General features: G+C 31.0%; 4 protein-coding genes and 1 non-coding gene across 11 annotated transcripts; 4 read left to right on the forward strand and 1 right to left on the reverse strand.

Annotated features, from left to right (window-relative positions):
• Nucleotides 1-259: 259 nt before the first annotated feature.
• LOC128884215 (tRNA N6-adenosine threonylcarbamoyltransferase-like) lies at nucleotides 260-2,499 on the forward strand. Of its 4 annotated transcripts, XM_054137430.1 has the most exons (11): nucleotides 260-399; nucleotides 457-553; nucleotides 602-924; nucleotides 990-1,126; nucleotides 1,185-1,241; nucleotides 1,293-1,371; nucleotides 1,431-1,470; nucleotides 1,559-1,639; nucleotides 1,710-1,848; nucleotides 1,916-2,279; nucleotides 2,358-2,499. In XM_054137430.1, exons 3-11 carry the CDS (start codon nucleotides 882-884, stop codon nucleotides 2,456-2,458), a joined length of 1,041 nt encoding a protein of 346 aa, XP_053993405.1. In that variant the 5' UTR covers nucleotides 260-399; nucleotides 457-553; nucleotides 602-881; the 3' UTR covers nucleotides 2,459-2,499. The 4 variants fall into 4 exon arrangements, with proteins under 4 accessions (XP_053993405.1, XP_053993404.1, XP_053993406.1 ...); XM_054137429.1 differs by having other exon boundaries at nucleotides 1,916-2,458; XM_054137431.1 differs by having other exon boundaries at nucleotides 602-1,131; nucleotides 1,916-2,458.
• An 890-nt stretch (nucleotides 2,500-3,389) lies between these two features.
• Nucleotides 3,390-6,806, forward strand: LOC128884213 (uncharacterized). Of its 3 annotated transcripts, none has more exons than XM_054137425.1 (13): nucleotides 3,390-3,579; nucleotides 3,638-3,698; nucleotides 3,777-4,274; nucleotides 4,379-4,469; nucleotides 4,518-4,608; nucleotides 4,669-4,776; nucleotides 4,823-4,951; nucleotides 5,414-5,563; nucleotides 5,616-5,811; nucleotides 6,052-6,225; nucleotides 6,279-6,373; nucleotides 6,462-6,550; nucleotides 6,597-6,806. In XM_054137425.1, the coding sequence occupies exons 1-13, from the start codon at nucleotides 3,475-3,477 to the stop codon at nucleotides 6,658-6,660; spliced, it is 1,851 nt and encodes a 616-aa protein (XP_053993400.1). In that variant the 5' UTR covers nucleotides 3,390-3,474; the 3' UTR covers nucleotides 6,661-6,806. The 3 variants fall into 3 exon arrangements, with proteins under 3 accessions (XP_053993400.1, XP_053993401.1, XP_053993402.1); XM_054137426.1 differs by having other exon boundaries at nucleotides 6,600-6,806; XM_054137427.1 differs by having other exon boundaries at nucleotides 3,475-3,579; nucleotides 3,632-3,698.
• Nucleotides 6,807-7,651: 845 nt separating this feature from the next.
• Trnad-guc (transfer RNA aspartic acid (anticodon GUC)) lies at nucleotides 7,652-7,723 on the forward strand. Its single transcript has one exon. It is a non-coding gene; the product is annotated as a tRNA-Asp (tRNA).
• On the reverse strand, nucleotides 7,720-9,724 carry LOC128884214 (probable serine/threonine-protein kinase nek2). The gene is made up of 12 exons (XM_054137428.1): nucleotides 9,584-9,724; nucleotides 9,458-9,526; nucleotides 9,281-9,393; nucleotides 9,125-9,232; nucleotides 8,904-9,045; nucleotides 8,800-8,839; nucleotides 8,671-8,726; nucleotides 8,517-8,599; nucleotides 8,396-8,451; nucleotides 8,258-8,337; nucleotides 7,990-8,190; nucleotides 7,720-7,937 (listed from the first exon to the last, which is right to left on the reverse strand). The coding sequence occupies exons 1-12, from the start codon at nucleotides 9,695-9,697 to the stop codon at nucleotides 7,866-7,868; spliced, it is 1,134 nt and encodes a 377-aa protein (XP_053993403.1). The 5' UTR covers nucleotides 9,698-9,724; the 3' UTR covers nucleotides 7,720-7,865.
• A 398-nt stretch (nucleotides 9,725-10,122) lies between these two features.
• On the forward strand, nucleotides 10,123-12,873 carry LOC128883643 (V-type proton ATPase catalytic subunit A-like). 2 transcript variants are annotated; one of them, XM_054136219.1, is made up of 10 exons: nucleotides 10,123-10,286; nucleotides 10,427-10,555; nucleotides 10,631-10,801; nucleotides 10,910-11,127; nucleotides 11,190-11,375; nucleotides 11,434-11,547; nucleotides 11,594-11,717; nucleotides 11,769-12,355; nucleotides 12,407-12,467; nucleotides 12,529-12,873. In XM_054136219.1, exons 1-10 carry the CDS (start codon nucleotides 10,229-10,231, stop codon nucleotides 12,711-12,713), a joined length of 1,833 nt encoding a protein of 610 aa, XP_053992194.1. In that variant the 5' UTR covers nucleotides 10,123-10,228; the 3' UTR covers nucleotides 12,714-12,873. The 2 variants fall into 2 exon arrangements, with proteins under 2 accessions (XP_053992194.1, XP_053992195.1); XM_054136220.1 differs by having other exon boundaries at nucleotides 10,150-10,273.
• Nucleotides 12,874-12,977: the final 104 nt, after the last annotated feature.

Below are 12,977 nucleotides of genomic sequence, written 5' to 3' on the forward strand. Positions count from 1 at the left end.
ATTGCAAGAAAAACGTTGGAGAACTACCCCTACCAACTTAATCATTAAGTGGATTAAAGAAAAAATTCCATCAAAATATATGTAAGCCAATACTAAAATAAATGGATGTCTAGTTCCATTTATAACCGAAATGCCGACTTTTTCTTGAGTGACATTACTTTGTAATAACAGAATAGTTGATCATGGATGTGGTGAAGGGCGTATTGCCAAAGCATTACCCGACAGAAAGATTTACTCATACGATTTAGTGTCAACTGATCTAAGAGTTGTTATAGAAGCTGATATTGCGCGGTTACCCCTTTCAAATAATATTGCTGATGTTAGCGTATTTTGTTTAAGTTTAATGGGTACAAATTGGCCAGAATTCCTGGAAGAGGGAGCCCGTATACTGAAAAAAAAGTAAACTTTTTTTTTTCAATTATGTTAAAAACATGGGTAACTTCGTTTTCCGTTTAGAGGTATTTTAAAAATAGCGGAAGTTAACTCAAGATTTTCCAAAGTTCAAGAATTTATTCATCATGTCAACGAAATAGGCTTTGTCCATAAAAGTTCGGTATGTTTTTTCATTCAAAACAACAACAAACAGCAACTTTGTTCTCAGGAAAACATTAATAATTATTTCTATATTCTTGAATTTGAAAAAATAGTTGATAAAGAACGAAAATTGATTCCGTCGTCCTTACTTAGCATTTGTCACTATAAAAAACGTTAAATTGCCTTGTTTAGATATTAATTTTATTAATACGTGTGTTTTTGTCGCCTTGAAATCAAATAACTGTGACACCTGTTTTAATAGAGACTTTATGTCAAATTGATTGAGCCAAATTAATAACTGTATTCTACTCATTATAAAACCCTTCCATACATCAAAGAAGCATATCATGAGCTTTTCATTAGGCATAGAAGGAAGTGCTAACAAAATAGGTGATAAAAATAAAGTATTCTTTAACCCTTTGTGTTTTCATTCTTCGTTCTACAATTTTCTTCAGGTGTTGGTATTGTTGATGCGTCTGGCAATGTACTTGCTAATCCGCGTTTAACGTATATAACGCCTCCTGGATCTGGGTTTTTACCAAGACACACAGCAATTCATCATAGAAGTAACATTGTTGACCTTATCGAACAAGTTTAGTAATAAAACAACATTGTTTTTTTGATCTAACTCTAAATAAATTTTATATAAGGCTATGAAAGAAGCTAAAGCACAAATTAAGGATATAGGAGTTATATGTTACACTAAGGTTTCATTTCATCTTTTGTTAACATTTCCAAATTATTTTTCTTTTGTGTAGGGTCCAGGAATGGGAGCAACATTGTCTGTTGGCGCTATAGTGGCAAGAGTTTTATCTCAATTATGGAATGTTCCTTTGGGTGAATTGCCATAGAATATAAAACTTCTTTTATAAGAATTTTTTTTTCTTTACTAATAGTTGGTGTTAATCACTGCATCGCTCACATAGAAATGGGTCGGTATGTTATACTTTGTATTTACACGAATTCGTTTTTTTTTGACTTGTTATTCCATTCTGCTTAAAACACATCTAAAATGTCATATCAGATGGATAACAAAAAGTCGAAATCCTACAGTTCTGTATGTTTCTGGGGGAAATACACAGGTTTTAACGTACTCTAATCATAGGTATTTTATTTTGTAAAGAAGCAAATTGTTGAAATTGTTAGCCGTTTTTTTTTTTAATGTGTTTTCGAAGGTATATAATTGTTGGTGAAACGCTAGATATTGCTGTAGGAAACTGTTTTGATCGTGTTGCGCGACTTTTAAATCTTTCTAATGATCCATCTCCTGGATTTCAAGTTGAGCAAAAAGCAAAAGCTGTCAAAGATTCTTCTGTAGGTTTTAAACATACGGAAAAATAAAAGCCTTAATAATTGGCTCTTTCTTTTTTATATTTTAAAGACTCTTATAAGTTTACCTTATACAGTTAAAGGAATGGATGTATCTTTTAGCGGAATACTTACTCAGATAGAAGAAATTTGGCGAAAGCGTCATAAAACAATGGAGTGTAAAAAGAACGTAGCTCCTATAACAGTTGAAAGTATTTGTTATTCATTACAAGAGCACGTGTTTGCTATGCTTATTGAAATCACCGAACGCGCAATGGCTCAAGTCAAATCCGACGAAGTTTTAGTGGTTGGTGGAGTGGGATGTAATCAACGGCTTCAAAATATGATGGAATCAATGCTTCAAGATAGGAATGGAACACTTTGCGCTATGGATGACAATTATTGTGTTGACAATGGTGCTATGATAGCGTATACCGGTAACAATGTTTTTTTTGTAAATGAAGAGAAAAACTACGTTAACACGCATTCTATACTTAAACTTGTGGTCCCTTTAGGCCTATTGGCTCATCGATTAGGCCATCATTTACCTTTAAAAGATGCTACGTTTTGTCAGCGTTATAGATCAGACGACGTTGATATCGTTTGGAGAGACTGATACATTCCTGTATATGCACGCTTGACTACTCAAAACCTGTGAAACCCGTTTCTTTTAAACAAACATTTTTATCTAAGAAATTGTACACAATTTTGACATTTTTGTTTCTATATTATTGTTACTAGTCATTCATTCGTCTTCGCTGTAGTTTTTATAACAGATAGTATGAAATTACGAATTATTTTAATTTCATTTTTGTCACTTGCAGGTGTATTGTACTACATACATTCTCCTTTTTGATATAGCCATGTTTAGACTATTTTTGTGGAAAATAATGACAAGAAAACATTAATATAAAAAAAGTGTTTTTTTTTAAATATCAATTACACTAAAAATGGAATTAATCGACATTTGCAACTGTTAAAAAAAATTAAGAACTCAATAGTCTTTTACGCATTACTATGTTTTTCTCGCCTTAACAAGATTCTTTATACGTGATTTAATAAAATTAACAAATACTTTAAAAAGTATAGATTTTTTTTTTCAAATCAATATATTATACATTTTCTATTCGTTTATTTAACTATCTTGCCACTTGCAAATACTTCAAGCAATTATTTAATACGATTCTATCAATTTAAAAAATAATTTCAAAAAGCATTCACTTTTTAAATATCAATTAAAATTTTTTAAAGTGAAAGAAAAAAACATATTTTTGTCAATAGCTGTCGAAAAAAAAAAAATTCAATGAATATTTCTTAAATAATTATTGTTATAGTATGTTTCACTAGTTTTTTTACTAATTTGTACAAAATAAAATTTGACAAAAACACAGAAACGATTGAGGAAACAACTTGTGGTATATCTAAAGCTTGCTACAATGCTAATGTAGAATGTCTACACTTCTTAGATGCACACAGCCACAGATCCACTAAAAGAAGAGTGTGGCAATTCAACCGCGGTATTTTGAACCTAACAAAAAAAAATTTATTAGATCCATGGAATCACTACAGAACGTTCAATGTGAAAATCATCGGGTGGCGTACAAAATATAAGTAAAAAACGCCCCTTTGAATATGACGTGCGTAGGCAAGCATAAGTACTTGAAGAGATTTAAACAGGCAACTCAAGACTTATGGAGATCGTACAGTGTCAACGAATTGACTTGTCAAAATTATAAGGTATAAAATTTATTTCTTTTCATAAAGGGAATATTCCTATGAATTGTTGGAGTGTTAGATTCTTATAGTAGGGTCAGACGTGTCCATATATACAGTGATAAAGGCAATGATTAAATACAGTAAGTTACTACTATTGATTTTTTTGTTTTTCAGTATAAAAAAATAACTTGAATACAAAAAAAAACTTTTTTGTATAGATAAATCGTTTGTCATAGTTTTTGAGAAGGATTTAAAACAATTTGTTGGATATTTCGGATATCAGCAAATTGTACCATATTTGACGCATATATATTTGTTTTTCTCGAAAATGTTGTATAGAGACCGATTAATGTCAAGTGTTTCTTTATTTTCAAAAACATCTCATCCTGTTATTATTTCAAAAAATTGGTTATTAGAAAACAATAATACGGACACAGAAGATAATTGTAGTAATAGTCAAAATCCGACAATCGAAGCCGCATTATGTGAAATCACAAACTTTCTCTACCCTTTACCTGACTGGTTTTCCGTATCACTTTTAAGCGACATTTTTAAAAATCCATCACTCTTTTCACGTTTCTATACTTTTCTTGAACAAAGTCGTGAAAAACATAATATTTTAAAATCTGACGAAATACGTTGTGATAAACATCATCACAGTCATAGTGTACATCTATGGCCGTCTCCTTTCATTTATACATTGAATACCTGGCGTTGTAAGTTATAACGTTTGCTTTCTATGCTCAATACAAAAAATTTTGAAAAATCTTCGACTTATTCAGCTTATACAAGAATGTGCTATTATTACTCGAATTTTTAGACATTGCAGGGGTTGATGCAGCCGCACCTTTTCTGACTATTTCACCGGAAGAACCATTACAAAACGCAGTATCTCTTTTACTTGAAACAGTGTTAGTGTTCCTTTCCTTCTTGTTTAAATTTCTCAAATGTTTTCTCAGAGAATCTCATATTGCAGTATGGGACAAGAATCGATCTTGTCCGTTTCAGATGTTATCTTGTTCTTACTTTCTCTATCACCTGGTTCAACACGTTAGACATTTTTTTTAGTCGAATCTAGTCATATTAATTTCTTAATATGATAAATTGCAGTTACGCGGTTCCCATCCAGCACTGGATTTATATGTACGCGAAGAGCTTAACATTGGTATCAAGGGTGCTGATGTCGTTGTTGTCCATCCTATAACACCGTTTCAACAAGTATTTTTTGACTTTCTACAAATCATCGAAATGAGTCAAAATATAGGTTTTAAGGATATTCTGGGAAAAACAGTGGAAAACGTTGCCTGTTGTAGATGATTCTGATTTGTCTTTTCTTGGCTTTATATCATCCAATCACATGATTTCCATTTGCGGTCAAATATTTGATGCACACGTAAATTTACTCACTTAATCCAAAAAACTTTTTTTTTTTAACTTTTTATTTTCGTACGTTCAACTCCTACCTAACCAATATATTTTACCCTGATATGACAAAACACCAATTATGCGCTGTTGTTAACAATGATCAAACTACTCACTCCTATGCCATCTTATAAGCAAACCACTGGCGTGTTAGCCTTTATAAAAAAAAAAACCTTCTTTTCTCTTGCAGTAGTACAACCTACCCCAATATTCTTAATAATGACAGTATTTGTATTATTTATTTCAGCATGTCATACAAACTACTTGATTATTTTTTTTGTCTCTCACCTTCTCTCTCTCACCCTCTCTCTCTCACCCTCTCTCTCTCACCCTCTCTCTCTCACCCTCTCTCTTTCACTCTATCTCTATATCTCTCTATTTTTATATGATTCTCTTTCTTTGTACACGTTCTCTTATAAATTTTTTTTTACAGATAAAGAAAGGATACACTAGTGATGCACAATATGAACAAGTACAAATTCCAGACGATTCTAGTGATGAGTCGAGTGCTTTTTTTGTAAAATCAAAAAAAATATTTAATTCATTTCTACCGGAGAATTCGTCAAACAAAACAGTGATACCAGTATGTTATAAAAGAAACGTTAATCAGCAACATACTACTAAATTATTATTAGACTGTTTTAAACCTTAACGAGCCTCTAAACCATATAATGCAAACGTATTTCAATTATTCATTTTACCACTCTTTATATCCGTTTTATTCCTATGAAAAAAAAAATATATGTGATTCATTTACGGAGTCGATTACAGAAACGCTTGAAAACAAACCTAATATTACGTTTAGTTTCTTGTCAGATCGCGTTCTTTCAGGTAATATATAAAGCTATTAAATTCGTCCGTTTTCCAAGCTGACTTTTATTATAAATCTAACAAATCTTCCCAATGTCAAAGTTTCTTTTGTTTTCTAAGTAATTTCAACGTTAATTTATTTTTTAATTGAATAAAAAAAAAGGGTCTAATCGTCTTACCTTTAACCTTTCACACTTTATTTCATATTTCCAATTTCGAAAATGACTACTTTTTAACATCGAAATTATTTCAATTCAACAGATACATTTGATGAAAAAAATGTGACGCAATCGGAGGAAAAAAACAATGATAATTGTCATAATTCAATCATGAATAGTATTAATAAAGAAATAATTAGCGAAACATCTTCGTTAAAACCTCAATCAAATAATAAAATGTCAGATATAAATTCACTAAGTGGTCTGCCAACTCCTGGTACGGACAAATTGTATAGAAAGTGTCATAAGAAATATTTGTTTGTTATGTAGTGACCTCAACATCTCATGTCGAAACACCTAGAGAGACTCACGATCTAAACGCATTCCTATATAAAAAGTCGTCTAAGGTTGTACTACCAAGCGCTGTAAGTAACATTTCAAAAACGTTTATGTGAATAAGATTACCCCAAGCTTTGATAGCATAAATTTCAATTTACGACATTCATTTAATAGGTTTCCGACTCTGATATCACTTTAAGAAATGCTATTTCTCATGTGTTAATGAGTCAAGAAGAACGTGTTTTATTGGTCCATCCAGAAACGTATGTCTTTTCTTCCCACTCTTTTATATATTAAAATGCCTATCAGTAGGAGAATCCAGCATCTTATTTCCCCTAGAAACATTCTTTTGCTTCTAGACCCAAAAGAATGAAATTAATTTTACTAAAAGTTAATTAAATTTAAAATATTTGTACAAAATGTATTTTATCCATGCTGATATTTAACTTTTTAATAAAATTTTTTTGTTATTTAATCGAAACAAAAAACAAAAATTGTTCCATTTCAATAAAGGTTTTCTTACAACAAGACTGATCAATGGGCATAGAACAAAATTTAATGATATTATATTTCACCAATAGGTTTTTTTAATTGCAAAATGTGACAATGAGAAATAGTGTGAGCGTTAACCCATTATCTTTGCTATGGTTAAGTACTAATAACAAAGATCGATTTATTAACAGATTCATTAGCTTTGAAGACTCATGACAAAACGCCAGTGAAAGCTTCAAAAAATAATATACGAAATGTTACTAAAAGATAGCTCGTCAATAAGTTTACATGTTTTAATGTTACTAAAACATATCTTTACTCCAACATTTCGCCATCTTTCCATCTATTTTGTACTTTAAAAGAGATTTGATAACATTATTTAAACGGAATGATAGATAACGACGACTCATGTGCGGGACAGTAATACTACAGCAAGATTCATGTATTTGAACACCAGAACTTGACGTATTTATATCGTAACCATGAAAAATTTAGGATATACTTTTTGAAAAAAAATTTTAAACAGTTTTTTTTTTCAAACAAAAGTAAAACTAGAGTTTTAGATCATAGAAAATACGTTTTAATATTGTAATTTTCCGTCTCATAAAGTTGCTTTTTTTCTTATTTATGTACACGGTAAAAAATAATTTTAATTTTTTTTTTTAACTGGCTTGTGTTACAAAATATCAAAGAAAGGCTGTGTATATCTACAACTACAAATAAATTTTTTTTCTTCATTGATTTTGAAGAATCCGTTAATCCACACAGTTTATTTTTAATTTAAAAATAAAAAAGTCACTTAACAAGAAAAAAAAATGTTGTAAAGTGCGTGCATGCCTAAATATGTCGGTACAGATAAAAAAAATAATGTATCCGAGGTAGTATAGTGGTGAGTATTTCCGCCTGTCACGCGGAAGACCCGGGTTCAATTCCCGGCCTTGGAGTTTTTTATTTTTTGTGGAATTTGAATATTTTGAAATACACGTATATATTTAAAGTCCAGTAAATTATTTTTTAAAAAAAATTTGAAATTTTTTTAAATTCTCTTTTAACTTAAATGTTTTTATAAAACACCTTTAAGAAAGGTTACAAATTCTTTAAATCTTTTAAATTAGATTTAATAATGTCATCGGACTCCATAAGGAAGTGAACATATTCCTAGATCATACACTCCAAATGCGGTAAAAAATTATGATGAGAACGCGATTACCTCTATATAAGAAAAATGTGAATATGACATAGCAAGCTGAGACTGTAAATATTTAATGAACATATTTTTTTGCTGCAGTTCCTGATTTTGACTTTTAATCCGAGTTTGAAGAAAATCAGTAACATCTCGATATCTTAAAGCCGACGCTAGTTTATATAAAATAGTTGATTTTAGCTGCGACGTTGTAGGTCGATCATTAGGCTATTGGTATTATAACAATATTCAATGCATAAGTTAACATTTGATTCAAAAAATAGAAGACGCTTACATCATTTGACAACATCCATCTAATAACAGTAAAAAGTTCTTTTATATATAACGTGGGAAACTCCACTGTTCCAACATATCCTGACTCAAGGCCATCCAAAATTACAACTGTTACACTCAAATTAACCAAGGTAAATACCTTCATCTACTAAATGACGTAAATCTTCGTAGCACGAAGCTCGGCTAAAAGGTGATCTAAGTATTGTTGTTTTTATAGAAGGCAGTATTAAAAAATAAGTAATGTGGGACGAAATTCTTACGTTCCCGTGGAAATTTCGTAAATTAAACATCCTAATGACCATATATCTGACTTCTCATCATACTTTGAGCAGCACAAAATTTCCTAAATGTTTTTGCACCCCAACGGCCAGAAAAAAAATTTATCCATTAACGAGAATATAGTTCAATAATTACAGGAGACATGTAATACGGAGTTCCCACGTGTGTTTCAGCCATTTGCTGTAATGGTTCTTTGAATAAAAAAAAAGGAAACCACAGGCAACTGAAATTACAAAGGAATTCGGTATACAAAGTTGGGCTTACGGAGAACTTTTGCAAGACCAAAATCAGCAAGCTTAAGCTTCTTTAAAAAAAACAATGGATATAATACAATGCGGTGTTTAAAAAAAAATTAGATGTCTATATACTTTATATTTTCCCGATAAAAGAATATTTTGAGGTTTCAAATCGCGATGAAGCACCTTGCCTGTTTTACGAGTATGACAGTAGTCTAGTGCATTTACCAGTTGACGGAACCAAGAAAGTATAAGTTCTTCAGGAAGATAATGACTTAACAGAAAAAGAAAAAAAATTATTTTGAATTTAGTTAATCGTTCAGCATGTTTACTAATAACACTAAAGTGCATACCCCTTTTTAACAGTATAACTCAAATATCTTCCCAAATCCCCTCCATCACAATACTCCATAATGAGATATATACAGGCTGTCGACTTATCGTTAATTTTACCAACGTAACTGAAAAAAAAAAAAATTCTGTATAGAAATGAATTCTTGTTTGTTTACCGTACAATATTGGTATGCCATAAACTTTGAAGTAATTCCACTTCTTGAGCTAGTTGACGCTTTTCAGCGTCTTCCATATTATAATACTTTATTTTCTTCCAAACAAGTAACTTCTAGAAAATGTGATTAAAAAAAAGAATCTACTATTGTTAGTTGTTTTTTAAAAAAAAGGCTTACACAAGGGTTTTTTTTAAATCTAATTTTTTGAACCATGCCAAACTGCCCTCTTCCAATATCTTCAATAATCTTTTTATTCAATTTATATTTAAAAACATTAAGTATTTACACAAGATTTATGTCTACCTCATAATCATCAAGATTATTTGTGATTTCAAAAACATTACTATCTGAACGATTAACTCCTGATAAATCGGTAAAGGAATTTTGCTCGGCAGGAATCATGCAATCCTCCCCCATTTTAATATTACTGGGTTATAAAAAAAGTTGAATTTAATACTCTTTTGAGTTATTTCATAGTTAAGTTTTTGCGTTTAATCCTTTCAATTAGGATTATGTAGAGTCATAGATTGGCACGTGAGTTTCAACTGAAATTTTGTGCTTCATTTGAATAGACAATATAAAATAATAAATTACCAAAGCTGAGTTTTCATATAATGTGAAATCTGTTAATGACACAACATTGAAAAAAAAAAATATTTTTTTTTGTATATTATTGTATTTTATGTTTATGTTGTTCTACATAAAATGTGTGAAATTTTTTTTTTAAAAAACGTAATTAATTTTTGTAAATAAAAGTAGCATTTTAATATTATATTTTATGTACAAATTAATTTGTTGCCCTGCGACAGTTCCCTTCAGAAATTCAGTCAAGTTATAGGGACCGTTTACAATAAATTTGGTTTTACGTACATTGACATTACCCAGTAGTCAACGATTGGTTATTTTTGAAAATTAAACAATAGATTATTAAATTACAAAAAAATAAAAATGAGTGTTGAGAAAGATAAAGAGGCTCAAGGGAGCGTTCAGAAGGTATCTGGACCTTGTAGGTTTTTTTTCATGTCGAAATTGTGTTTATTAAGAATAACTATAGATTAAATATATTTTATATCTTGACAACTAAATATTTGTGTCATGCTACTTTGTATTCGAGTTTTTTTTATTTTTAAACATGTTTCTTTTTAGTGGTTATTGCGGAAAACATGGCAGGAACAAAAATGTTTGAACTTGTGAGAGTAGGATGGATTAACATTGTTGGTGAAGTTATTCGTTTAGACAATTCATCCGCTTATATTCAGTGTTATGAAGATACATGTGAGCTATTAAAAGAATTTTTTTTTTACATGAACCAAATATAAAAATGTTTTTTTTAACCTTGTAATTACTTAGCTGGTCTTAGCGTTGGAGATCCCGTTTACAACACAGGCAAACCGCTATCAGTACAATTAGGACCTGGTATTTTAGGTGCTATATTTGATGGTATACAACGTCCATTAATGCGCATTGCGGAGATGACGAATAGCGTTTTTATTCCAAGAGGAGTCAACGTGATCGCTTTAGGTATAGATTTATAGTGGATTGTCTAAAAAAGAAGAATCTGCTTTATTTTGTTTAAAAAGAGAAATCTGTTTAACCTAAAAATTATTATGTTGTATTATTTGTCATAAGATGACAAGAAACTTTGGGATTACACAAAAAACGAAAAACTTCGAGTAGGAGATCTTGTGACTGGAGGCGATGTTTTAGGTTCTGTATATGAAAACACCTTATTTAAGAATCACAAAATTATGGTTCCGCCAAAGTCTCAAGGAAGAATCAAATTTTTAGCTCCATCAGGTCAATATAATGTTGTGCAAACTATAGCGGAAATTGAAGCACATGGAAAAGTATTTATTTTGATTTTTGTTTATTAGGAAAAGTTGATTAATAATTCTTTTTTATTGTGCAGGTAGAGAAACTTGCTTTATCTCACTACTGGCCTGTTAGAGAACCACGACCAGTTCTTGAAAAATTACCCTCTACTTCACCGCTCTTTACTGGACAACGAGTACTTGATTGTCTATTTCCATGCTGCCAGGGGGGAACATGTGCTGTTCCAGGAGCTTTTGGTGTCGGTAAAACATGTATTTCTCAAGTAAGTAAAGGCATATTGAAGGTGAAAACACGATATGAATGAGTTAAATACATGGTAGGCTTTATCGAAATATTCTAACAGTGACGCTGTTATTTACGTGGGCTGTGGAGAACGAGGGAATGAAATGGCTGAGGTTCTAGCCGAATTCCCTGAACTTACTACTTTTGTTGATGTATGCTAAAAAAATATTTTTAAATATTTTTACAAAAGTGATTTAGGGAAAAGAAGAAGGAATTATGCAGCGTACTTGCTTAGTTGCAAATACTTCAAATATGCCTGTCGCAGCGCGTGAGGCGTCTATATACACAGGAATATCTCTTGCAGAATACTTTCGTGATATGGGTAATTAAAATAAATATTTTTTGAAAACTAAAATTGAATGATACTGCAAAGGTTACAATATATCTATTATGGCGGACTCGACTTCGCGCTGGGCAGAGGCGCTTCGAGAAATTTCTGGTCGGCTTGCTGAAATGCCTGCTGATAGTGGTTACCCCGCCTATCTTGGAGCACGTTTAGCATGTTTTTATGAGCGAGCCGGTCGTGCGAAGTGTATTGGGTTCCCTGATCGTGATGGATCCGTTAGTATAGTTGGTGCAGTTTCTCCACCTGGTGGAGATTTCTCGGATCCTGTCACAACGGCTACTATGTCTATTGTTCAAGTCTTTTGGGGACTTGACAAAAAACTAGCTCAAAGAAAACATTTTCCAGCAGTCAATTGGACAACCTCATTTTCAAAGTATATTAGAGCATTGGAGCCTTATTTTGAAAGTATTGATCCTCATTTTGTTGAGTTACGAACAAAAATGGCAGAGATTTTACAACAAGAAGCAGATTTATCAGATATTGTTCAACTTGTTGGCAAAGATTCTTTATCGGAGACTCAAAAACTTATTATGGAAGTAGCGAAAATTATACGAGAAGATTTTTTACAACAGAATTCATTCACTGACTATGATTACACTTGTCCTTTCTTTAAGGTATATGTTCAATTCAAAAAATGCAATTACAAATAACAAAAAAAATTTCAGACTGTTGGAATGATGAAAGTCATTTGTCATTTTTATGATCAGTGTATGAAGTGTATAATGGGTAGGTTTTGTTTTTTATATTTTAAATACCTTAACTCATGTAAATTTTTTCGTTTTTTCAGATACGTCATCTCGGGAACGACGAATAACTTGGAGCTGCATTTATAATTCTATGCGTGATACTCTAACCAAAATTATGTCAATGAAATTTGAATCCCCTCGGCAATCGGAGGACGTGATTAAGCGAAATTTTAAGATTATAATAGATGAAATAACTAATCAATTGAGAATTATTACAGAGGTTTGATGTAAAGGCTGTGGATAACTGAATATTTTCATTTTTTTGAGAATAGTGAATGTACAAATATACCTTGTTTTAAATTCAGCTGTTTCATAGATTTAGTGATGTGATTCAACTTATGCACAAATAACTCAATTATAATTTTTTAATTTTTCCAGCGTTTTTATCCAACCTGTAAACGATATTTTTTTTTTGCAAAAATTAGTATGTGAAATTATGATTCATGAACATTTTTGGAATAGTTTAAACGAACAAATTTATTATTCTTAT

Source organism: Hylaeus volcanicus, unplaced genomic scaffold (genome assembly GCF_026283585.1).
Source record: "Hylaeus volcanicus isolate JK05 unplaced genomic scaffold, UHH_iyHylVolc1.0_haploid 12237, whole genome shotgun sequence".
Lineage (NCBI taxonomy): Eukaryota > Metazoa > Arthropoda > Insecta > Hymenoptera > Colletidae > Hylaeus > Hylaeus volcanicus.